This window comes from Cololabis saira, chromosome 2 (assembly GCF_033807715.1).
Source record: "Cololabis saira isolate AMF1-May2022 chromosome 2, fColSai1.1, whole genome shotgun sequence".
Lineage (NCBI taxonomy): Eukaryota > Metazoa > Chordata > Actinopteri > Beloniformes > Belonidae > Cololabis > Cololabis saira.
This window is the reverse complement of record NC_084588.1, coordinates 17278601-17300193: the sequence shown is the minus strand read 5'-3', so window position 1 is coordinate 17300193 and position 21593 is coordinate 17278601. Positions and strand designations below refer to the sequence as shown.

Sequence of the window (21593 nt, the reverse complement as noted above, 5' to 3'; positions counted from 1 at the left end):
TATTGCAGTAGGCTAACTTGGACTTGCCTCAAGGCACACCAGTGTGCCGCGGCACACAGTTTGGGAACCACTGATTTAAGTGACCTTGACCATGACATGGTTATTGGTACCAGATAAGATGGTATGAGTACTTCAAAAACTGCTCATCAATTGGAATTTCCAGACGAGTTCATAACAAGAGTTTGCAGAGAACGGTCTAAAAAAAAAAATCATAAAGGAAGCATGCATTCAGCCTTACTGGTCTGGGTGAAAACTCAGACGCCTGAGGTCCGAGGAGAAAAGCCAAACTAATCTGAGATGCAAAACTAACTCAGTAACCACGAGTCACCACCAATGTTTGCAGAAAACTGTCTGAAAGTGTGACATGTAAAAACATGAAGCTGGTGCGCTACGTCAAATGGTAGCGTCAGAATCTGAAGAAAGCGAGAGGCACAGATCCATCCTGCCTTGTTTCAGTGGTTCAGGCTTGTGGTTTTAGCGCATTAGGGATATTTTCTTTGCACATTTACACCCTCTAATACCAAGGAGTATCGCTTAAAGATACACAAATTGCAATTTTTCTCTTCCGTTTCCATTTTCATAAGGGTCTGAGTTCCTGAAGCCGATTTTGGCAGATTCCTTTTTCTTTCCTAGAGTTATTATCAGCAGTCTGCGTTAACTTAATCCAACAATGAAACACGGCAGAGGCTGCAGCCTACATGCTCTACTAACTTTATTTTCAGCCTCTTTGCATTCATTAGCTTCATAACACTGAGCATCTTCAGCAGCAGGTTGGGGCTCTAAGTGATGGATGAACTTTGTCAAAAACATTTTGGCTGCCACTCCCCCACACGTAATGTTTTAAAACTTCCTCAACACGTCTCCAACTGAACTGATTCTAGCGAGGAAACTCTGAAAGGCTTGAAACAAGACAACAAGACTTCTTTTTATTTTCTGGACGATATTTCACCTTCTACCCTGAATATTACGTAGCTCAAATAGACTCAAAAAGTTTCAATCTTTTAAACTGTAGAAGTCACATGCAGCTCACTGACCCTCCACGTCTGTGGGGTGTGAGACTTTCTGTCCACCGTCAGTTGTTTACCCAGTTTTGGTCACATTTTAAAGACTGGACCTGCATTAAGCCTGGATTCCATCCTAAAAGGGGAGTTTTTCCTGCCAATGTTTGGTTTAAGGTTTTTCTGCCACTAGGAGACTTTTTACCTGCCATTGTTTATGTACTTATAGCTCGGGGGTCTTGCTCTGGGTCTCTGGAAAGTGCCTAGAGACAACTTATGTCGTAATAGACGCTTTATAAATAAAATTGAATTGAATCTCCTACCCAACCACTTTCACAATCATTCCCACCTTCATTCATGTCACCTACTCCCTTGACATGTATCATGTAGGCACTGGGGTTTCCACTAGGGCTGGGGATCGATTCAAATGTCAAGAATCGATTCCATTCCGATTCTTAAGATTCAGAATCGATTATCAAGATTTGATTCGATCCGATTCGATTCCGATATTGATTTGGGTTAGTGTTATTAAAACTGTTTTTTGAGTTGTTGCATGAATTATATGACTGTAGTTATGCAAAATATTACTACTAGTATTATATTGAGATTCATCAAAGTTTTGGCAGCTAATGATGCTGTAAGGACCAATCAGCTCCCAGAATGCTGATAGAACTGCTTTCAGAAACATCATGTGGGTCAGAATTACCAAACAGATCCAGGGAGGAAACAGAGACGGATGAAATCGCTTTTATTTTTTCCCACATTCCGTTTTTATTTGTTCCATTTTCGGTCTATTTTGGTTTTTAATTTTTGAGCATTTGGTTTTTAGCATTTTTTGCAAATGTAACCCCAAGACAGTATATAAAGTAATGAAATATAGACAATTTATGCAATTATAACCTAACACTTTAATGTTTTCATACCTTTAAACATATTTAAAAGGCAAAAACATGGCGCCAGTTATTCTCGTGTCCAACAAAACATTCCTTTTTTGGGGATAAACAAAAAAATAACCAAAAGTTGTAATGTAATGATGAAAAAAAAATACATAAATAAATAAAAGAAAAAAAAAATCGATCTTTAGACATATGAATCGATTTATAGGAATTAATATGAGAATCGATTTAAAATTGGGAAATCGATTTTTTTCAACACAGGCCTAGTTTCCACCAGGAACTTCACTGTCTCTTATGGTATCCCAAAAAAGAAAATAGGTTGCCTCACAAGGGATGCTTCATTGACACAAGACTTTTGTTCATATGTGTTCATCTCTACAGTAACACTAAACCAGCGGTCGGTGACCCTGTTCCTAGAGAGCCGCAGTCCTGCATATCTTAGATGTTCAGCACACCATGACACAAGCAGCTTTATCATTAACAGACTTGTGCTGACCTGGATGACATCTAAAACATGCAGGACTGCAGCTCTTCAGGACCAGGGCTGCTGACCCTGCACTAAAAACAGCTGTGAGGTCCAGCCATGTACGCTCCTTCCTGGAGAGAGAGACATCTGGTCGTATGTGGAGACCCACATGTACTCTAAAACCAGAAGGTAAGGTGACGTACTTGAAGTTGTGCACTTGTGATCGGACAAACGAGGACATGGTTTTAATCAATGTTTAAACAAGCTCTACATGAATGTCCTCAACCTCAGCATGCTCTTGTTTTAGCTTCGGTGTTCTGCAGCTGTGACCACAGGTCCAAGTTAAGCCCCAAATATCAGTCTTATACTACACTTGTACTAGTGGAAGTATACGAACACATGTGTAGATGTGCAAATGCTAATTTAAAAACACTCAACCTCAATCAATCTTGCATAGTTTCCAGCTTTGGTTCATAGGCAGAATGTCAAAAAAGTTACTGGTATGTATGAATTTTCTTCCTTCTTTCTCTAATATCTGTATGAAATAAAACATACAGTGAGACAACCTCTACCTTCTGCTGTTTTCACAGTTGTGTAAATTTACTAGGTTTTTTTTACATAAAGAAATGTGCTAGCATGCGCATGATGGGACAGCTGATGAGATCCATTTGGATCAGATGTACATTTCTACAGTGGCTCTCCAGACAAGGAAGCTGCAGGTTTAGACTCTTTCTGGCACCTCATGACCGTGTGGATCATCCTTCATTGTGGTCTGTTTAAGTTTACAGGCTAGTGTTTATTTTCTTTGTAGCTCCCAGTCCTACAAATTTCTGCAGCGATCCAGTTCTTGTTTTGGTTAAGTTTTATCTCTGCTCCTGGATCAGTGGGCCATCCATGGAATGCACAGACAAGGTTAAATAAAAAAAAATGTAAAAGAATTCATTAAATTAGATCAAAACAGCTGAAAAAGAAATTGAACGTGACGGTATTCTTTCTGTTGTAGTTTGATGTTAATATAAACCATTCTCAGAACCCTCTTATTTGATTTAAAAATGTGTTGAAATATAAGTTTTAATATTGAAGAAAATGTCTCCAACATATAAATGTAACAGTTTTTATTCATGGTATGTGGGCCCTTAGCTTGATTTTAAGTCATCCATAAAGTATTAATCTATCAGTGCAGCTAGTCATGAAATGTACTTACATAATAGTTTAATAAACCTAGAATAACTTAAGGTAGTTCTTTCAGGCTGTATATTAGCATTTCTTTTGATCAACTTTTTTTAGAGATATTCAGTAAAATGTAGAAAGCTTTACCACAACCCTTTAAGACAGTCTCTTGCTACTTCTAACTTTTTACATATTGCGTTTACTGTTTCTAGGTTCAAGTTCATGTTGAAAGAGCACTTTATAACTTCTGAACGTTAATCGACTTTGAAAGTTTCCACTTTTAATCAGCCGTACTTTGATTCTTCAATAATTAACAGTAAATACATCATCAACATTTTTCTCTGTTACATTTTTATTGCAGGAACGTTAACTACCCTATAAATCAGATATGAGACAGGTGGTCAAGGCTGAGTTATTATACTTCCAACTTCTGTTTGGAAACTTGGAGTTTTATAAAACCTTGTATGGCAAGTTGTTTATATCAATGTTGACATATGTGAAATTATTTTCAGTAAAAATACTAATTTGCATCTGAATTCAATACTAGTGTGTGAGAGGCTTTAGATTATGCGTATGAGTTTATTAATTTTTTTACTTGCAAAGCAGGAAATGCTGAAAATCCCGTAAGGATTTCATCTGTTAAACAACTTGATACCATTCATATCAGGACCATGAAAAAATAAACTATCATAAGTTAAACTGGTTTTGACAAAGAATATGTACTTTTGTGTTTTCATAGAATACATACAGTGTGTGTGTATATCAATGGATTTGCCAAAAAAAAAACACCTCACTCACTCCATCCTCCACTAATCCAACAATAACACCTATTTATAAAACAAACCTGGATGCATTGGGCTGCTGATTTCTGCATTCCTAGTTTGAAAAGACAGTATGAGCTGTGTTTTCTCACTACACACGCCACACAAATCCAAACGCTCTGCAACTGGATCCCAAACTCAACCGAGCCTTGCGGTAGTTTGTTAAAACTGTGTCTTTGTAATCAACATATGCTTAATGCTTTCAGTGTAATTTCAAGAGCAGGTTGGACGTCTGCCTTGACGAACAAACGAGAAAGCCAATCATTAGAATGATTAAGCTTCACATTAAATTTGACATATAGGTGTTGAATCCTGAAACGAGATGACAAAGAGGTGGAATTTCACTCAAATACAGCTCATCCGTGGGGGGATTATGGGAACACAGTGTGACAGATGAATGTGGTATGTGGGAGAAAACTAGTGAAATTTGTTAAAAATGGCCAACTCCAAATTTCTGGAAAAAGACAAGTTTGGCTAACTATAATTTCTGACATTTCTGAACTGCTAAAATCATCAGAGTCCTGTTACAGCTGACTACACAGTGGAAGACAACGATTGGGAAAACTAGCTCTGCTTCACAGTATGGATTTTTCAAATTCCTTCAGGGTGATAAAGTGAGTAGATTTATATGATGGCATGTGTTTAGAAATATGTTTCTGCTGAATTGTAAATGGTGTGTGAAATGATGGTCATGTCTGTGAGAATGCATTCAATTTCCAGTGAAGAACATCTGCAGCTCTGTTTCCAGAAACCTTTCTATCAACTGACTAATGGTGATTCTGAAGACTAAATCTGGACCAGATGGCAGGAGAGAAAACACCAGCCAGGATGGGACCTGACAAATTGGCTGCTGGTTGGCAGGTTGGAGAAAAGTCCAAACTCAAATGAGTAAATTAATGAGAGTATGTGACAGTAAGTTTAAAATAAATGTCAAATTCAAATGAAATGCTATCCCAATGTAACAAGCCACACAGCAGAGGAAATTATAACAAAATAAAATAATTCATGACTAGAATTACTCAAACTTTTTTTGAAAATACTAACAGAAAAACAATGTTACGCTTTTCCAGCCATATTTAAAAGGTTTAAATAGCTCATATGAGCCTGTTCAAACCTGAATAGAAGTTTTTCAGACCATATTAAAATGAACTGACACTAAACTTGAATGATTTATTCTATATCATAGTCTGGAGCTGCATGGTCAGATCATTAAAACCCTCTCCACAAACCAAATTATAGGCTTTTTTTTTTTAAAACATACCACTATTTTTCCCCAACCTGTACAAAATTAAGCAAAAAAGTTAATGCGTTTAAATGGGAGGGCAAAGAAAACAACTAGTCCCCATGTTGTTCTAGTTCTCAAGCATCACAGCTTCATATCAGTGTAAAAATGATGAAACTTGGTTTAAAACTATCCATTTTCAACCATGCTATTCTCACTGCACTTCAGAAGACAAAGCCATTTTTATTATACTACTAATAATAAATTCAGTGGCAATTAGATAATTTTCCCAAACTTGAACGGGTCAACACATGACTCCGATTGTGCATGAAGTAGTACTGCATGTACCGCAGGCTCTCATAAGGCACTTTAGGGGTTATCAAGCACACTTTGAAAATACATTTACATTTGTACATCAGATTGAGGTTGCAAAATAATGTACAACCAGTGGGAGAGAGGGTGGAGTGGAGTCAAGTGTTTCACTAACCCCTTCAAGTCTGCTGCAAAGAGAAGAAGGAAAAAAAGCTGAAAATAAATGGTTGAAAGTGTTTCTCTATCTGTCATCTTGACCCAAGCATGTCACAGACATTTCATTGAGGCCTCAACCTTGTGAAAAAAGGAAACAAGTGTTTCATTTAAACTTATTTATGACTTTCTGTCTGTCCCCGAGACCAAACGGCAATATCTATCAAAACAGCATTAATAGGTACACAGTGACTATAGGGGGAAGATTTTCCACTTTGCATTTAGAGCCCTTGTCAGACTTTTGACCAAAGATATGCTTCTTTTATTTGGTTCTAGCTGGGAACTTGGGACATTGTTGGCAGGCGGATGGAGAATAAAATAAAGCACAGCTGTTAAGTTAAATAAATCTCATTACACCTGAGGTGAGATGAGATTTTTCAGATATATCATTTAACAAAACTACATTACCATGCTTTTCATAATGTCTAAGTAATTTTTTTCTTAAATGTTCCCAGTACTACTGATAAGTGTGTAAAGCACCAAACACAAAGATTGACAGCTTAAAAAAACAAAAATCAAACAACTGTTAAATTGGAAACAGAAAAATATATATTTTTTATTATTATTTCTACTTCACTGAATAGTTTGAGTGGTAATTTTTAAAATCAGCTTTAGTTCTGACATTACACAATAAAACTAAAATGTCAGCTATAGCTTTCTTTTTGTTGAAAACTATACTGAAAGTGAATAATACAAATAGGACATGAGCCAAAGGGCAGAAACCTGTGGTACTTACTCTGTTAACACAACATGGCGTTGTTATGCTAACAAATGACTTGAGTTGTAACAAAAAGTGATATGCCAATATGCTTTGTTGAGGGTTATGGTTGACATGACATCTTGGCAAGAAGACTGACTACTTCTACAAAATATCAATCTTTGGTCATACTTTTGCCGTCTGAAACAATCAGAAGCACCTCCTTTATTTCAGTACGCCACTGACACGAAATTATTCATGCTTTCTACTCTGAGTAAACCAACATGACAAGCACACAATATGAGGCCTGAGAGAATGACACGATTTAAATACTGAAAGCATTTGACAGGCTCTGAGTAAATCACTAACAGATTAATTGGTGACATGAAAAGTCACTGCAGAGAAATACATTTAGAGTGACAGAAGCGTGTGTTGTTCTCAGAAGCCATTCAGCACCCTCAGTCTCTTTAAAGAGCCATGTCAGGTTATTAAGGCAAACGGCAGCGAAAAATACATTATACGTTTATTGTCGCATTCTAAAACATCTATGAACGACGTGTGTGCCAACAAGTACAGACCTAAACGAGGTTGATTAAAAGAAAATGCTTTTGAGAGTAACATTTTCACATAATGTTTGACTAATATTTAATTGAGTTCCGCTAATGGGTAGTCCTACGGTGGCCGAGACCCGCCATTGCTGAAAATAAAAGTAACGCTGCAAACAGAAACAAACGCCGCTGCAAATAAAAGAAATGCTGCAAATATAAAGAAACCCCGCTGCAAATAAAATAAAAAACAACGCAATTAAAAAAGCCACAACGGAAGTGAATTACCGGGGACTTTTTTTGCCGATGCACCGGTGTTGCACATTAAAAATTACACGTAGCGACGTTGAACACTAACCTTTTCACTTCTTTTCTCGTTCGTTGTTCTTCTTATTCCTCGCTCTTCTTATTTCTTCCTTTTCACTTACGTCCCATTCGTCTTCTTCTTCTCCTCTCACGTAAAAAACACTGGTGCATCAGCAAAAATAGTACCCAGTAATTCACTTCCGTTGTGGCTTTTTTATTTGCGTCATTTTTTTTTTATTTGCAGCGGCGTTTCTTTATATTTGCAGCGTTTATTTTATTTACAGCAGCGTTTCTTTTTATTTGCAGCATTTCTTTAATTTTCAGCAATGGCGGGTCTCGGCCACCGTAAAGTCCAGCAAAACAATAGAAATGCATTAAAATTAAGGGATTTCTAAAACCACTTGTTATCTGCCTCCTTCCTCTTTTCGCAGAACAGAAATTAAATGCATCAATTTACACGACTGACTGACTAGCCTGAAATGCACTGACCTTGTGTTGGTGTTAGAGCAGTGGTTTCCAAACCTTTTCTGCCGACCCCCTCAGTGTAAATGAACAGGCCCCATCTATCTCTCCAAGCATGTGGCTAGAAGGTCGCTGGAAGCAGCAGGCTCATAATTAGTCTCTAGAGTCGTGTTGAGCATTACATCCACCTAGACAGCCGGGACAGATGGGTTCTGATGGACCAGTACTTACACATCAATAACAAAATAGGCAAATGTTAAGAAGTGGAAGACGTGAAGACATGAACTCTCCCCCTTTTACATCCATCAACAGCAGTTTCCATGACCTTGTTAGCCAACATGTGTGAACTCAGAACAAGGTGACAGTAACTGGAAACAGATGTGCGTACAAACAGTAAAACAGTCTTTTTGAAACATTTACTGTCAGCGTTATAATTTGCCTGGTCTGTCTATACGGACCCTATCCACTGTCACTTAAACCATTAGTCTCATCAGTGGCATTTTATTTATGCAATTTATTCTGACACAGATTTGCTGAGTGCCAATAATAACGGGCATCGTTCCACATTTTGCTCAAAACTGCTTTGATTCACACTGTTTTAGTCTTTAACAAAGGTTTACACTCCTTACCCACTAATAATAGACCTAGGGTTTATTAAACCCTGGAATACTACTTTAGGCAGAGGTGTCATAAGTATTCACATTCATTATTCAGGTAGAAGTATAGATACTAGAGTTTAAAAATACTCCTGTAGAAGTTGAAGTATCAACTCAAGTTTTTTACTCAAGTAAAAGTATAAAAGTACTGGATTCAAAACTACTTAAAGTATAAAAGTAAAAGTAATGTGAGGGGGAAAAAAGCCATGGAAAATGAATGCATCTTAGTATAATGCAAATATATTAAAGAGCCATGTATGTGTACTATTGAGCATTAACATGTGTTTCAGAGAGCAGGAGATATGATGACTAGTTGCCTATAAGTATTGTAATGGTGCAAAAAGTCAAACTTCAGAGGCATGTTATCATTTATCCTAACCTTTATTGGAATGTACATCCAAGTTTAGTTGCAGGAATCTGATGTAAGAACAAAACTGGACAAGAACATCTGAAACAACCACAACCAAATTCACTCTATCTGGATGGAACAATTTAACAGGATAGTTTTTTTTTTAAAGCCCGAAATGAAATAGAGTAACGAGGCTGTTTTTAAAATGTAAGGAGTAAAAAGTACAGATAATTGCGTGAAAATGTAAGGAGTAATAGTAAAAAGTCATCTGAAAAATAATTACTCCAGTGAAGTATAGATAACCAAAATTTCTACTTAAGTGAGGTAACGAAGTATTTGTACTTTGTTACTTGACACCTCTGACTTTAGGCAATTTATTTTGGACATCTTCAGAAATATAATTAAGCAATTCTGCAAAACAAAACAAAAAAAAAAGGCCTCAGGTTTTCTTAATAGTTAAATGAAGAACATACACTAAAAACCCAGCCCTAGATATACCCGTCAAAACCCGTGGTTTTAGAAACTTTGGCACCAATAACCGCTTCTGAATATTTTCTTTCATCCAGACGCTTTTGGCAGATGGTACTGTAGTATCTATCTGACACTATGCTCAAGCTCTTAAATTTGCAGAAGACCATCTTTTTGCAATAGCAGATTGAAACTATGTTCAAAGGTTGTCAGTGGAATGCGGTTCAGGACTTGCTGGGCAGTTTATTCAGCCCTGCTTTTCAACCAGCTATTCTTCTCTGCTGTTGCTTCTGACAGATCAAAGACATTCACTTCATATCCACTTTTTCTGATCCAGCAATGTTGGCTTCCCTTTGATCAAAGAATATTAATCCTGAGAGACCACGGCTAATATTTTAGAAGTATTTGGAAAATATTAGTACTGTTTTTTTGGGTCAGTTTGCAGTAGCTTAACCACTCAAAGTTTCTAAGGACGTGTTGAAAACCTTAAATGCAAAAAAAGAATTGATTATTGACAAAAGAAATTAAGCTTTCTAGAACAAAAAGCCCTGCTGTGGGTTCACCCTGTCTGCAAGGTTATGAGTAAAAGTAAATGAGAATCACGGCACATTTTTTTCATTTAAATGTCTTCACCCTTCTCTATTTGAGTTGTAATTACTTTAAACAGTTGGCTTACATGCTAATATCACAACCACACATCAACTGTCAAATCTGATGTAGATCTAGTTCCAAATAAACTGTAAAAAGTATGTTTAATAATGTACAGTTGTATTGTGTAGAGAAGGTCAAATGTCCGTCAAAAGCCTAAGGTTCTGCAGCTGGACAGTTTGACTTCCAGCATCTGCAGACTCAGGGATCTGTTCATTCCCATGAAAGGAAATACTGACAAAAGTGAGTTTGTATTTTGTCAGAACATACAGTTTTTTTTTGTTTTTTTTTGTACTTTCACTCTAAATAATTTTTCCATATGACAGATGGGGCCCGAAGTCTAACATTTATACCAACATCAGCATTTTCAGGGCTCTATTGCAAAAAACAGTTGCATAAGGTATTTCTCACTTCATTTTGTCTGAGTAGATGTGAACGGTCATTAAAATCGAAGACGCTAAACGAACTCCAGGTGATCTAATATACTCTAAAGTAAACAAAGACTTTCCCCGAATACCTAACTTGGGAGTTTCTAACAAAAGGGTTATTTATAATTGCCACTTACCATTTGAGAATGACTGAAAATAAGAGTTGCTGAACTGGATCTCAAAGCTGGATTGGACCTTAGACATTTGTAATGTGTGAGAGGAACAAATTCTTATTCCAGCCAGCTTCTATATTTGGGACTGAATTACATGACACGACAAAGCTACGGTTTCAACAGTTTACACTGAAATGTGTCCTTCAATTGTATTATTTCCATGCCTCGGTGCTGAACTGCGCATTGTGGTTTGGGATGTACAACTCCATAGCAACAGCAAAAGCAGAAGAAAAAAACATTACCTCAAACATAAAAACAGAAGGTGGTACAGAGTGAATAATAACCCCAAAGCTCCAATTATCATATTGACCTCAGTGTCCTTTTTGCACTACACGTTTACTGCTGAGAGTACTTAAATAGGCAGACTTGGACCTGTAAAATTTAGGTGCACTGCATGAAAAAGAAAACAGAAATTCAAACTGTGGACTTGGCTTCAAGTGAGTAAATGTGACAGAGACGGAAAGAGTACGAATCTGAGCACGTCTTTGCTCTGAGACCGCGCATCATATATCTTATGAGAATGTAGACGTTACTAGTATTTTTCAGTGCAAGAAATTTCAGCCTGGTGCTCAGGAGGAAAACATTAAACCCAGAGTTAGTATATGCACATGTCATCTTTTATTGTGTTGTTCATAAGCTTAGCAGTATATTCCAGGAGCGCTCTTGGCTCGGAGCTAAGAGCTTAAAAAAAAAAAAAAGGCTATACAATACGACTATCCATCTGCTAATTGCTATGAGGGGGTTTTGTTTACACTTCAACATGAACGGGGGGGGCTCTGCAAAGCAAACGCATGCACAAGCCCTTAATCAGTCTGGAACAGACGAGGAGCCGCTCAGCCCTGTGGGTCCTTCAGGACCACGTGTGTGTTCACAAAATGACTACGGTCCATCCCCCGCTCCTCTGAAGTGCCGCTACCTTGTTTCCAGGCTGAACCTTCTCTTCCACTCTCCGGCGGACTCTAGAGTGTATTGGGCCGGTGTAAACGGACTGAAAAATTTGTTCTCTTTTAGTCTTACAAAAAAAAAAGAAAGAAAGGAACACCATCTTCCCTAACAACGGTCTAGTGTTTCTGAAGCAAACAAAAAAAAAGTTTAAATCAGGGACATCTTTCTTTTTTTTTTTTTTTTTTCCAGGAATGAGGTTTACAGAGAAAGTTTACCGATGGTCTTTTCACGGCTACACTCACACACAGTAGCTGCTTAATGACACATCAATGGACAAGTACTTTCTTTACATCGAATTCTAATGCTGGTAAAAGGACTGTTGTGTACAGGGCCATGTATGAGTGGAATTCATTTCCCAAACACATCACACAAACAAACAGCATAAGAACATTAGAATTGTTAGTCAAGCAACATCTTTTGAATCAGTATAAGTAAAATGATAGAACATTGAAATAGAGATCACTTAAACAAGTAGCTTGCTGAGACTGAGTGTCTGAGATGCTGGAAATGGAAACATAGTTGGTTTTGACTGTTGTTGAATGTATTTTTTCCTTTCTTTTTTTCTGTATTAGATCAGTTGTGAAGTTCTAGACATTCTGCAAATGAAATGAAATTGTGGACTGCTTTTCAGACTTTTTGACGACCTCAGATGAACTCTTAACTGTGCAGAGTTTTTGTTTTGTTTTGTGTTATATTCTCATTTCACTTTCGTCATTTTGTGGAATGTCTCTGCTCTTTTATTCTTTTGTTTTTAATTTGATATTCTTTTTATCTAGTGGAAATGTATTTGGTTTGCTTTTATTATGTTATGTTTTAGTATTGTATTATTTTAAAATGTTGGCGGACCCCAGGAAGAATAGTTGCAGTCATGCTGTAGCTAATGGGGATTCTAATTAAACAATTAAACATCAAATCAATTCATGCTGTTGCTACAGGCATTACACCTTTTGTATTTCTATTCAAATACACAATTCTCCGCTTTAGGTCCCTTCCTGACACTGGAGTACAACAGACCCCAAGTTTAGACTGCTTTGCTTGTTGCTTTTATATTTTTGGGAGGGGTTTTACTGGTCTTTGGCAAAAAAGAGGAAAGGTGAGAACGAGTGCCAGAGCACCAGCGGCAAGGACTCGACCCAGGTACGCACGACTCGGTCCAGTGAGCTGCAGAAGGGACATCACTCAGACTTACTGCTGGAAAAACTGTAACTGAGTAACACTGCACTTGTATAACTGACCTAATATGACATACTGAGAGTGGATGGTGAAAACACCACCAAAATACTTCGGTTGGAACACACACATAAAAAAAAGACAGTCAGTTTACAACTGTGTAAGAGGATAAGATCATTGCAGGTAAGTTGCTAACATAAGTTTTCTTTAAAATGTGGACTGAACTTTATTGTGGTGAAAACATGGAAGTATAATGTCATGTCATTTCATTTAATGTCTTATAGGGTTGGCTGGATTTCCTTTCTAAATCTGGGACTGAGATCAGTGACTTAAAGTCAATATTCCATGGCAAGGTGATGAATGATTACAGCTTTAAAACCAAACAAGTCAAGACAGTGTTTGTTCTTCCTTTCAATTCTGAGACAGCTGTGTTGTGATTAATGGTCTGCTTTAAAAATAATCCCTTTCCCCATTACATCAGTGATAATTAGAGTATAATCATTAGCTTCAGACAACAGTAGCCCCATATCCAAAGCAGGGTTTCTTCAGCAGATATGGGATTTGCATATTTAAAATCTCATCAGGATGCCACATTCCACCTGACATTATTCTATTATAAATACATTTAGGAAGTGATGCGGCTTCTTTATAACACTACTGCTCAAGCTCATACAATTTATTTTCAGTTTATCATATCCATCACCTGTATGTTTTGGATAAAAACAGTCATACTAATATGAACTGTTATAGAGTCTGTTTTCTTCTATCAACATGTCATTAAGCCATAAGTAATTAATGCCTCATTTCATGCATTGCCCTATCTTCCGGTTAGTAAATATCAGGTATACATCATGGACTTTCTGAGGTATGTCTGCATTAAGTCAACAAGAACATTAATCTAAACGTGGCGAATGTCTCAATGGAGCAGCTTTTACAGATGGATGAGGCCTTTTCAATCGTTATATACAGTACAGTTTTTGTTGAAGCTGTAATAGATTTAAAAGCACAAACTTGATGCATTGGTGCCAAAAATAACCAACTTTAGTCTAAAGAAAATCTTATATAATGCAGGGACAAGTGTATACCAAGAATCTTGAAAATCCAGATTTGCTCATTAAAATTTACATTAAAATACAAAAGATCCACTCACCATTGAGGAAAAGCTCTTCTTGCAAAGCTTGTCTAGCAGTTGGAGAGAAGCAGCGTTTCTTTAGCCACTCTGCATCAAACACGCTGATGTGCTGGTCAGGCCACACAATGGAAACCTGAGAAGATAAAAACCCCACAGATCCAGGTTATCCTTAAAGCTATTGCCACGTTTTTACCCTTTAATATTTTGTTGTGATAACCTTTAAACTGGAGGAACATTATTATCAGTTCAATTTAATACTCTTCAAAAACCTCCAGTATGATTTGCAAAAATGTTTTCTTTTTTTGGGGATCATTTATGATTTTGACCTCAAACATATGGGTCAGTCTCTGAACGGTTAAGCCTGAAAGGCGTCTTTCTTTTTTCAAAACATGAGATGATAAGAAAGAATAAAATGCATAATTATTCTGAAAAATAATTTTTCCTTTTTAACGATTTCTGTTTTGAATGCTTGTATAGGCCTTCAGCTGCAACCATCAATTCATAGATTTTTCTACAGTCAAAGGGAAATATGAAATCATTAATTGCACATTGGAGCCACATGTTTACTAGAGGGCTATGCAGTAAATCTTGATAAGCACATCATAATATACCTATTAAAATTACTGCATTCAATTTTAATTAACAAGAGCAAACAGTAACTTGGCAGGAGAGTCGTGTCAAAATAATCTGTTTATAGCTGTGTCCTACTTAAGAAGCTGAATGCTTAGAAAGACATAGATCACAGTGGAGAACTTAAAGGTCAGGCTGAGCGTGCACTTCTGCCATAATTAGATCGTCTCCCTTCATCGAGCTCCAGTTTTTTACCAGGCAGGTCCTCTCAAATAGTCAACAGGACATGTTTTGTGACACCTAAGTATAAAGGGTTGTGCTCTTTAAAATTAATGTACAATGTACATAATCTTTATTTTTACTGTTATGCTGACAATTTACAAAATCTATCTGCTAATGAAACCAAATGGTGCATAATGTTCTTTGTCCGAATGTATTGCTGAAGTTAAGCAGTGGTTGACAACAAAACTGAATGTATTGTGTTTGGGGTTGATGGCTGGCCTCGGCACCTTGACTTCAAAGATCAGTTCAACTATCAGAAATCAGGGAGTGACTTTCGACAGTCCTCTGAAATTTGACAAACAAATCAACAATGTGATGAGGTTTTTTTCCATTTGCATCTCCTGGCCAAAGTTAAAATGTTTCTTAGTCGACATGACCAAGAGAAGGCCGTCCATGCCCTAATTACCTCACGGTTAGACTTTTGCAACGCACTTCATGTAGGAGTCTCCCCGCCTTCTCTTAATCGACTTCAACTTGTGCAAAATGCTGCTGCCCGTCTTTTAACCAACACTAACAGACGTGTGCACTCACTCCTGTCCTCGACTCTCTTCATTGGCTTCCTGTCCTTTATAGATTTGACTTTAAACTTTTGATATTGGTTTTTAAAGCTCTTAATGCCCTTGCACCCTTGTATTTATCTGAGCTTTTAACTATCCGTAATCCCGGTAGAGCACTGAGGTCAACTAATCAACTTTTGTTCGAAGTCCCGAGGTCAAAATATAAACACTGGGGTGCCCTTTCCGTTTCCGCCCCCGGGCTCTGAAATAAGCTCCCGCCGAGATGCGGCTTATTCCTGACCTCGGCATTTTTAGATCTAGGTTAAAAACCCACTTGTTTAAGATGGCTTTTAACACCCAGTAGTGTGATTAAACTTTTATCTTATTAGATTTCGTTGCATTTTATTGTTTTTGAATGTTCTTAGTTATCCTCCTTTTTATCTATCACTATCGCTGTAAAACACTTTGGCACACCGAAAGGCTGTTGTAAAGTGCTATATAAATAATGTACATTACAATACACACGGGTGTAATAAAAAAAAATAAAAATAAAAATACTGGACTATAATACAAGGGAAACGTTTTCAGGCGCTTTGTGTTGGAGGTACAGTGTTGTATTTTGAGTACTATAATGATGAGTAAAGTATAGATATAGGGAACATTATCTACCAAAACAGTTTAAAAAATGTAAGTTTGAGATTGGACAATTGTCGTATTTTTTTTTTATTAAACTTATTTTGTACTTATACACCTGTTTTAATCTTATCTTTGTTATGATCTCTATACATTTGGATACTTTTCTTGGAATTGTAAAACTTTTGAAGAAACAAAACCAATGCCATCAATTTCTTCAAAAGTAGAGCTTAAAAGGAAAAAGGATTTTTCTTTTTTTTTTAAAGGACAAAATGCATCCACAGAGAGACCAACAGAGACTACACCCTTGTTGAAGCCGGCTAACAATAATCCAGATCTGAAAAACTGCATCACACACTGACTCAGTGTAGTATTGCTTAACCTTTCAAAATTCAAAAGAACTAGAACAGTCTGCTAATGATGGAACCTAACCCTATTCTAAAGTCAAATGTGAGACCATGTGCCCATAAGTTGAAGCTTAGCTAAAATTGGGTCGTTCAAAAAGGACAATGATGCCAAGCACACCAGAAAATATAAAAAAACAATCCAATTTTCATCCCTCGGTTCAGTTAAAATGCCACAGCAGTACTTAACTGAAATGAAACCACATTCCGAAACAGAGTAGTTCCTCCACAAAAATGTGAGAGACTGATGGCATTATAACAAAAAAAAACATCTTCAAGTGATTGCAGCTCAAGGTTGTAACAAGCTAGTCGATAATGGGGTTTATCTCCTTTTTCCACACACTTGCACTTTGGCTTAGTTTTTGTTGAATGACCCAGTACAATGTGCCGCTTCTTTTTTTCTTAAACACATCCAAAAAGAGCTTAGAAATGAGAGAGTGCGAACGCTTCCATTTTCATGTGACCTAACAAAGTCATATGACTTTGCTTTCATAAATATCATGTTAACACCAAGTGTATACAGTGGAAACACGTGGTTAAATGGAATATATTTATAAAAAGAATAAAACCTGTTACCAAAGCTCATCAGTGTTAAAGAAAGGAAGTTAAAGGAACAGTATGAAACAAATAGTTGATATTTCAAATACCAAAAATCCACCACCCAGTGTTTTAATAGTTTGGTTCTTCTCCATGCCTTTTTAAGAAGGCATGGAGAAGAACCAAAAGTAAAGAAAACTGTGTTTCTGTGAAAGGTGTCAAATTGTGGAATTGCTGTGATAAGGATTTAAGAATGTGTACCTCAATTTATGTTTTCAAAAAAATGTTTAAATATAAAACGATAAACAGTTATAAAGAAATCTGTTAATTATGTTGGTATAGCCTATTATAGATTAACATGAAAATAGCACCACTATATACCCCTTTTTGCATTATTGGTATTACTATTTTTATATAATATAATGCAATGACAGTTTCTCTTTGTTTTCTTTTTATATATTTCTTTTCTTATTTGTGTATTATCATCCACCGGATGCCATATTGTGTGAATGATATACACTGCACAGAATAGGCTATAATAAGCCCTTGGCTTCAGCCTAATCCTTTTTCGGACATTTCTATTTACCTTTTGTTTGTTTGTGAAATGAACATGTAAATGTTTCAATGTGTTCTGTCCGAAATAAACCATTCATTCATTAAACTCTTGTTACAGCAAAATGTGACAGATAATCATATGCACCAAAAGAAAGAGGCTACAGTGACACATGTGATTTACAAACGTATCCATTCATTTTCCATTTGAATATTGGAGAGTCAAAATGAAATGTATCCACCTATCTTGAAGATGTTCCAGGCCGGAAAGGTAAAAGTACACACACAGCCTGTCTACTGCCCGGCTTGGAAAAAAGTTGACATTTGAATTTAACTAAGCAAACAGGTAAGAGGAAGCCACATCCTGCAGTCGTGGAAAAGACGTTACTCGGCTCCAGGAATCAACTCTCAAATCAAGAGCAGATCTCCTCTTAATGTATAACAGTGAATGCAGTAGCACTTTCACATACAGCATGAAGAAAATCCAATGTGTTTGTAATAAACAGCAGTGTGTAGTATTGTGCAAAAGTCTGAGGCAACCTTAGTTGTTGTTGTTTTATGAAGGTTTTAATGACATGTGTATTTACTTTCCAGTCTCTCTAAGCTAATAACAGAAATACAGAAACTTGGCTCTCTTAAACCACATTAACGTCATTGCAAACATCTGCATGGGACAGTCTGCTAGGGAGAGATCACATTAAATGCAGACCTAACTTGTAATTATTTTGTTCTGAACGTTGTATGATTTTATTGAGTAAATATTAGCTAGACGTCATCAGAAGTTTTTCTATGGCCAATGCTCAGCCAACTAATAATCGGGTCCATCTCAAACATTATCACTGCATTTACTCTTTGCATCTTTACAAAGAGATTGAAGAATACACAAGGACACAAAAAGTACCAGGCTCTAATGAGGCTAGATTTAGCCTGTTCCAGAGTTATGGATCCATCAGCGTAAAAAGAGGATGATGGGATGTACACCTGTGGAGGCCGTGTTATGATCTAGCATGGCTTCAGTCGGTAAGGTTTAAGTTCAGCAGAGTCATGTGCCCAAACAATGAGGTCAGTTGACTAAGTGAATATGGTGGAAGGATTCTTTCCTTGCTTTATGGCATAGGCATAATTCAAGATGACATGTTCAGGAGTTATCAAGCTCAAATGATGAAAAAGTGTTTCAGGGAGTATGAGACATAATGTTTACACTTGGATAGATTAAGTCGTGGGCAACAGACACTTGGTTCTGTCTAGACCTTAACCCCACTGCGTATCTTTTCTGCTGGAGAAGAGATATGTACCAGTCTAACTCTCTTATCAACAATACAGGTCTTCTTGAAAAATGGATGCATCTCTGATAAGAAAAAAAAAATATTGCATAAGCTTATTCAAATAATGCCACGGACAAAGGGTTTATCAACCAAGGCTATAGCAGACATTTTGTGTGAGACTTTTCTTTTCTTCTTGGGCAATGAGTGCAAGCATGTTGCATCTGATGTGAACAGAAAATAGATAATGAACCATGATGTAGGCTCCATTAACCACACTGGAAATGTACAGCCAATAGTTAAAGTGTATGAGTTGTCTTATTTTTTTTTAAAGGGAACCTATTATGAAAAACACGTTTTCTCTTGCTTTAACATATATAAAGTGGTCTCCCCTCAGCCTGCCAACTCAGAGAAGGAGGAAAGCAACCAAATTCTGCAGTGTCTGTACAGCCGCCCGGATGAGCCATCCAGTGTGATGTGGCTTCTACAAGCTGTTCAGATTCTGCGCCCGTCGTTACGTAATGACGGGAGCGATTTACATAGGTTGGCCTCCGATGCGTGAAACCACGCCCACAACTAACTCCGCCGGCCAGAGCTTCTGCTATTTTTTTCGTAGCGGTGTATCGCATCATTCAGGCAGCCAATCAGCACAGAGCCTCATTATCATAGCCCCGCCCACTCAGAATCCTGCATAGATAATGAGGTTAGAGAATGGGAAGATAAAGACATGGCTCAGAGTAGGGGTGGGGCGATACGGGTAACTCACGATTCAATAACGATAACGATAATATCACGATAAACGATATTCGATATATTGTAAGAAATTTCATCAACGATATATCACGATATATGTGGCTGAAAAAATACCCATAAAAAGGAAAAACGTCTGTAGTTATGCATTTATTCTAATGGTTTTAGCTTATTGATTTAATTGAGTTAGGTGTTGTATAAATAAACATATTTTCTTGTTCTGCATTTAATCTCAATTCTTAGTATTTTATTTTTCTGAAGTTTTGTGACGTTTCCGGTTATTTTCACTATTTCTAAATTTTCTTCAATTGAAATACGTTTTTTTTGTTTTTGTTTTTGTATTTGCCTCATTTAGTATGCATTTATTTATCTTTAGTTGTACTTGGATGTATCTTTAATCTATCTGTTTTTGGTTGTTATTTTTTTGTTTTTTTCATTTTCTTTTTTTTTTATTTAGGAAAATTCATTTTCTTTTTTTCATTGTTTTCTGCTTATTATTATCTTTAGTTTTTATTTGTTTTTGTTTTTTTGTCTTGTTTTTCTTTTTAGTTGTTTTTCTTTGTACTTTTTATCTACTTTGTTTTATTCTGTTTAACTAACATTTTATATTGTACTGTAAAAGTTTTATAGAAATGTATATTTGTACTGTTGGACCCCAGGAAGAATAGTGGCTGCTGAGGCAGCAACTAATGGGGATCTGAAATAAATAAATAAATAAATATTCAATGCCAAAACTTCATACAATGTACAAAGAAAGTGCATTTATATAGAGCCTCACTGCCTCCTAGGCCTGTAAATGTAAACACTGTACAGCTGGACAAATTAAAGTGCATGAACATTAATAACATGTTTATATAAACCAGGACAGTGCACTGCTTTGTTTCTAATACTGAAAACTCAGTAAGCAGCTTAATTCTGCATAGTACCTCACTGCCTCCTAGTCTTGTAAATGTAAACAATGTACAGCTAGACAAATTAAAGCTCATGAACAATAGTGCGGTGACAACCGCGTAAAATCCATTATGTGTGTTGTAATAAAAATATCGATATTTGCCATCAGTTTATGGATTATTTATTGCGACAGAGAGCGCAACAATATATTGCAATATCGATTTTTTTCCCCACCACTAGTTTAGAGGCTGAATTTTTTTATTTATTTAGCAAAAACAATCAAAAGCTTGCTTTTCAGACATTCAAGGCCTGTTTAAAATTGGTATTAGATGCCATAATAGGTCCCCTTTAAAGTGTATGAGTTGTTTTATTTATTTTTTTCTAAATATCGAAGATCCGCACTGCATGTTTTTCTGCATGTGTTGAGAATATGGCAACAACCTACCTTGTTGTCATTAGTGAGCTCCACAACATCTACTCCCGTGTGGACATCGAGCTCAGACATCAACAGCAAGCGGGCCTGAGCCGACTCCAGGGTGCAGAGGGGACATTGGCAGTTGTCTCTCAGCCAGGTGAACGGGTACATGCTGTGGCCTCCGTCCTCCCACTCCACCTCCATCAGCCTCTCCTCATCCAGGGCCCGGACATGCCTCACGGAGTGGCCGGCCACAGGGAGGGGGGCAGAGCCAAGAGTCTGATGCCCACGATGATGCACTGCAAACATGCAGGAGGACGGCGGTCCTGCGGCCGGCAGCCGTCTATAAACAGCCCTCAGGACCTGCTGGGCCGCGGCAGAGCCGCTCCTCTGTAGGGCCGGCAGGGCAACACGTGCAAATGTACCCATCCACATTTCTGGATGTTTCCTCCGGGCAACTTCAGGGCCAGATTAAACAACTGTAGGAAAAGAAAAGAAAAAGAGGAAAAACTGAGAATCATGAACTTCTTTCCTTTAGATCATAAAATAAAAACATGGGGGAAAAAAAAAAACACAGAAATTATCCAATTTACCAACACTAAAAGTGTTGTGAAAGTTTATTCATATTGGAATTTGTCAACATTAAACTGCCTGTAAGACATGTGTTTAAAATGTGTATGGTTAAGTATTATTCTGAAGTACTGATGTAACCTGATGTCAATC

The 21593-nt window shown here is 37.0% G+C and overlaps 1 protein-coding gene across 1 annotated transcript in view; it reads right to left on the bottom strand.

Annotated features, from left to right (window-relative positions):
- bbox1 (butyrobetaine (gamma), 2-oxoglutarate dioxygenase (gamma-butyrobetaine hydroxylase) 1) overlaps positions 1-21372 on the bottom strand; it is a 30493-nt gene extending 9121 nt beyond the window's left edge. Inside the window, exons 1-2 of the mRNA XM_061739080.1 lie at positions 20901-21372; positions 14096-14210 (exon numbers count right to left, since the gene is read on the bottom strand). Coding sequence (XP_061595064.1) covers positions 14096-14210; positions 20901-21305 — 520 coding nt within the window. The 5' untranslated portion in view covers positions 21306-21372. The remainder of the gene's footprint in view (positions 1-14095; positions 14211-20900) is intronic.
- Between the last annotated feature and the right edge of the window lie 221 nt (positions 21373-21593).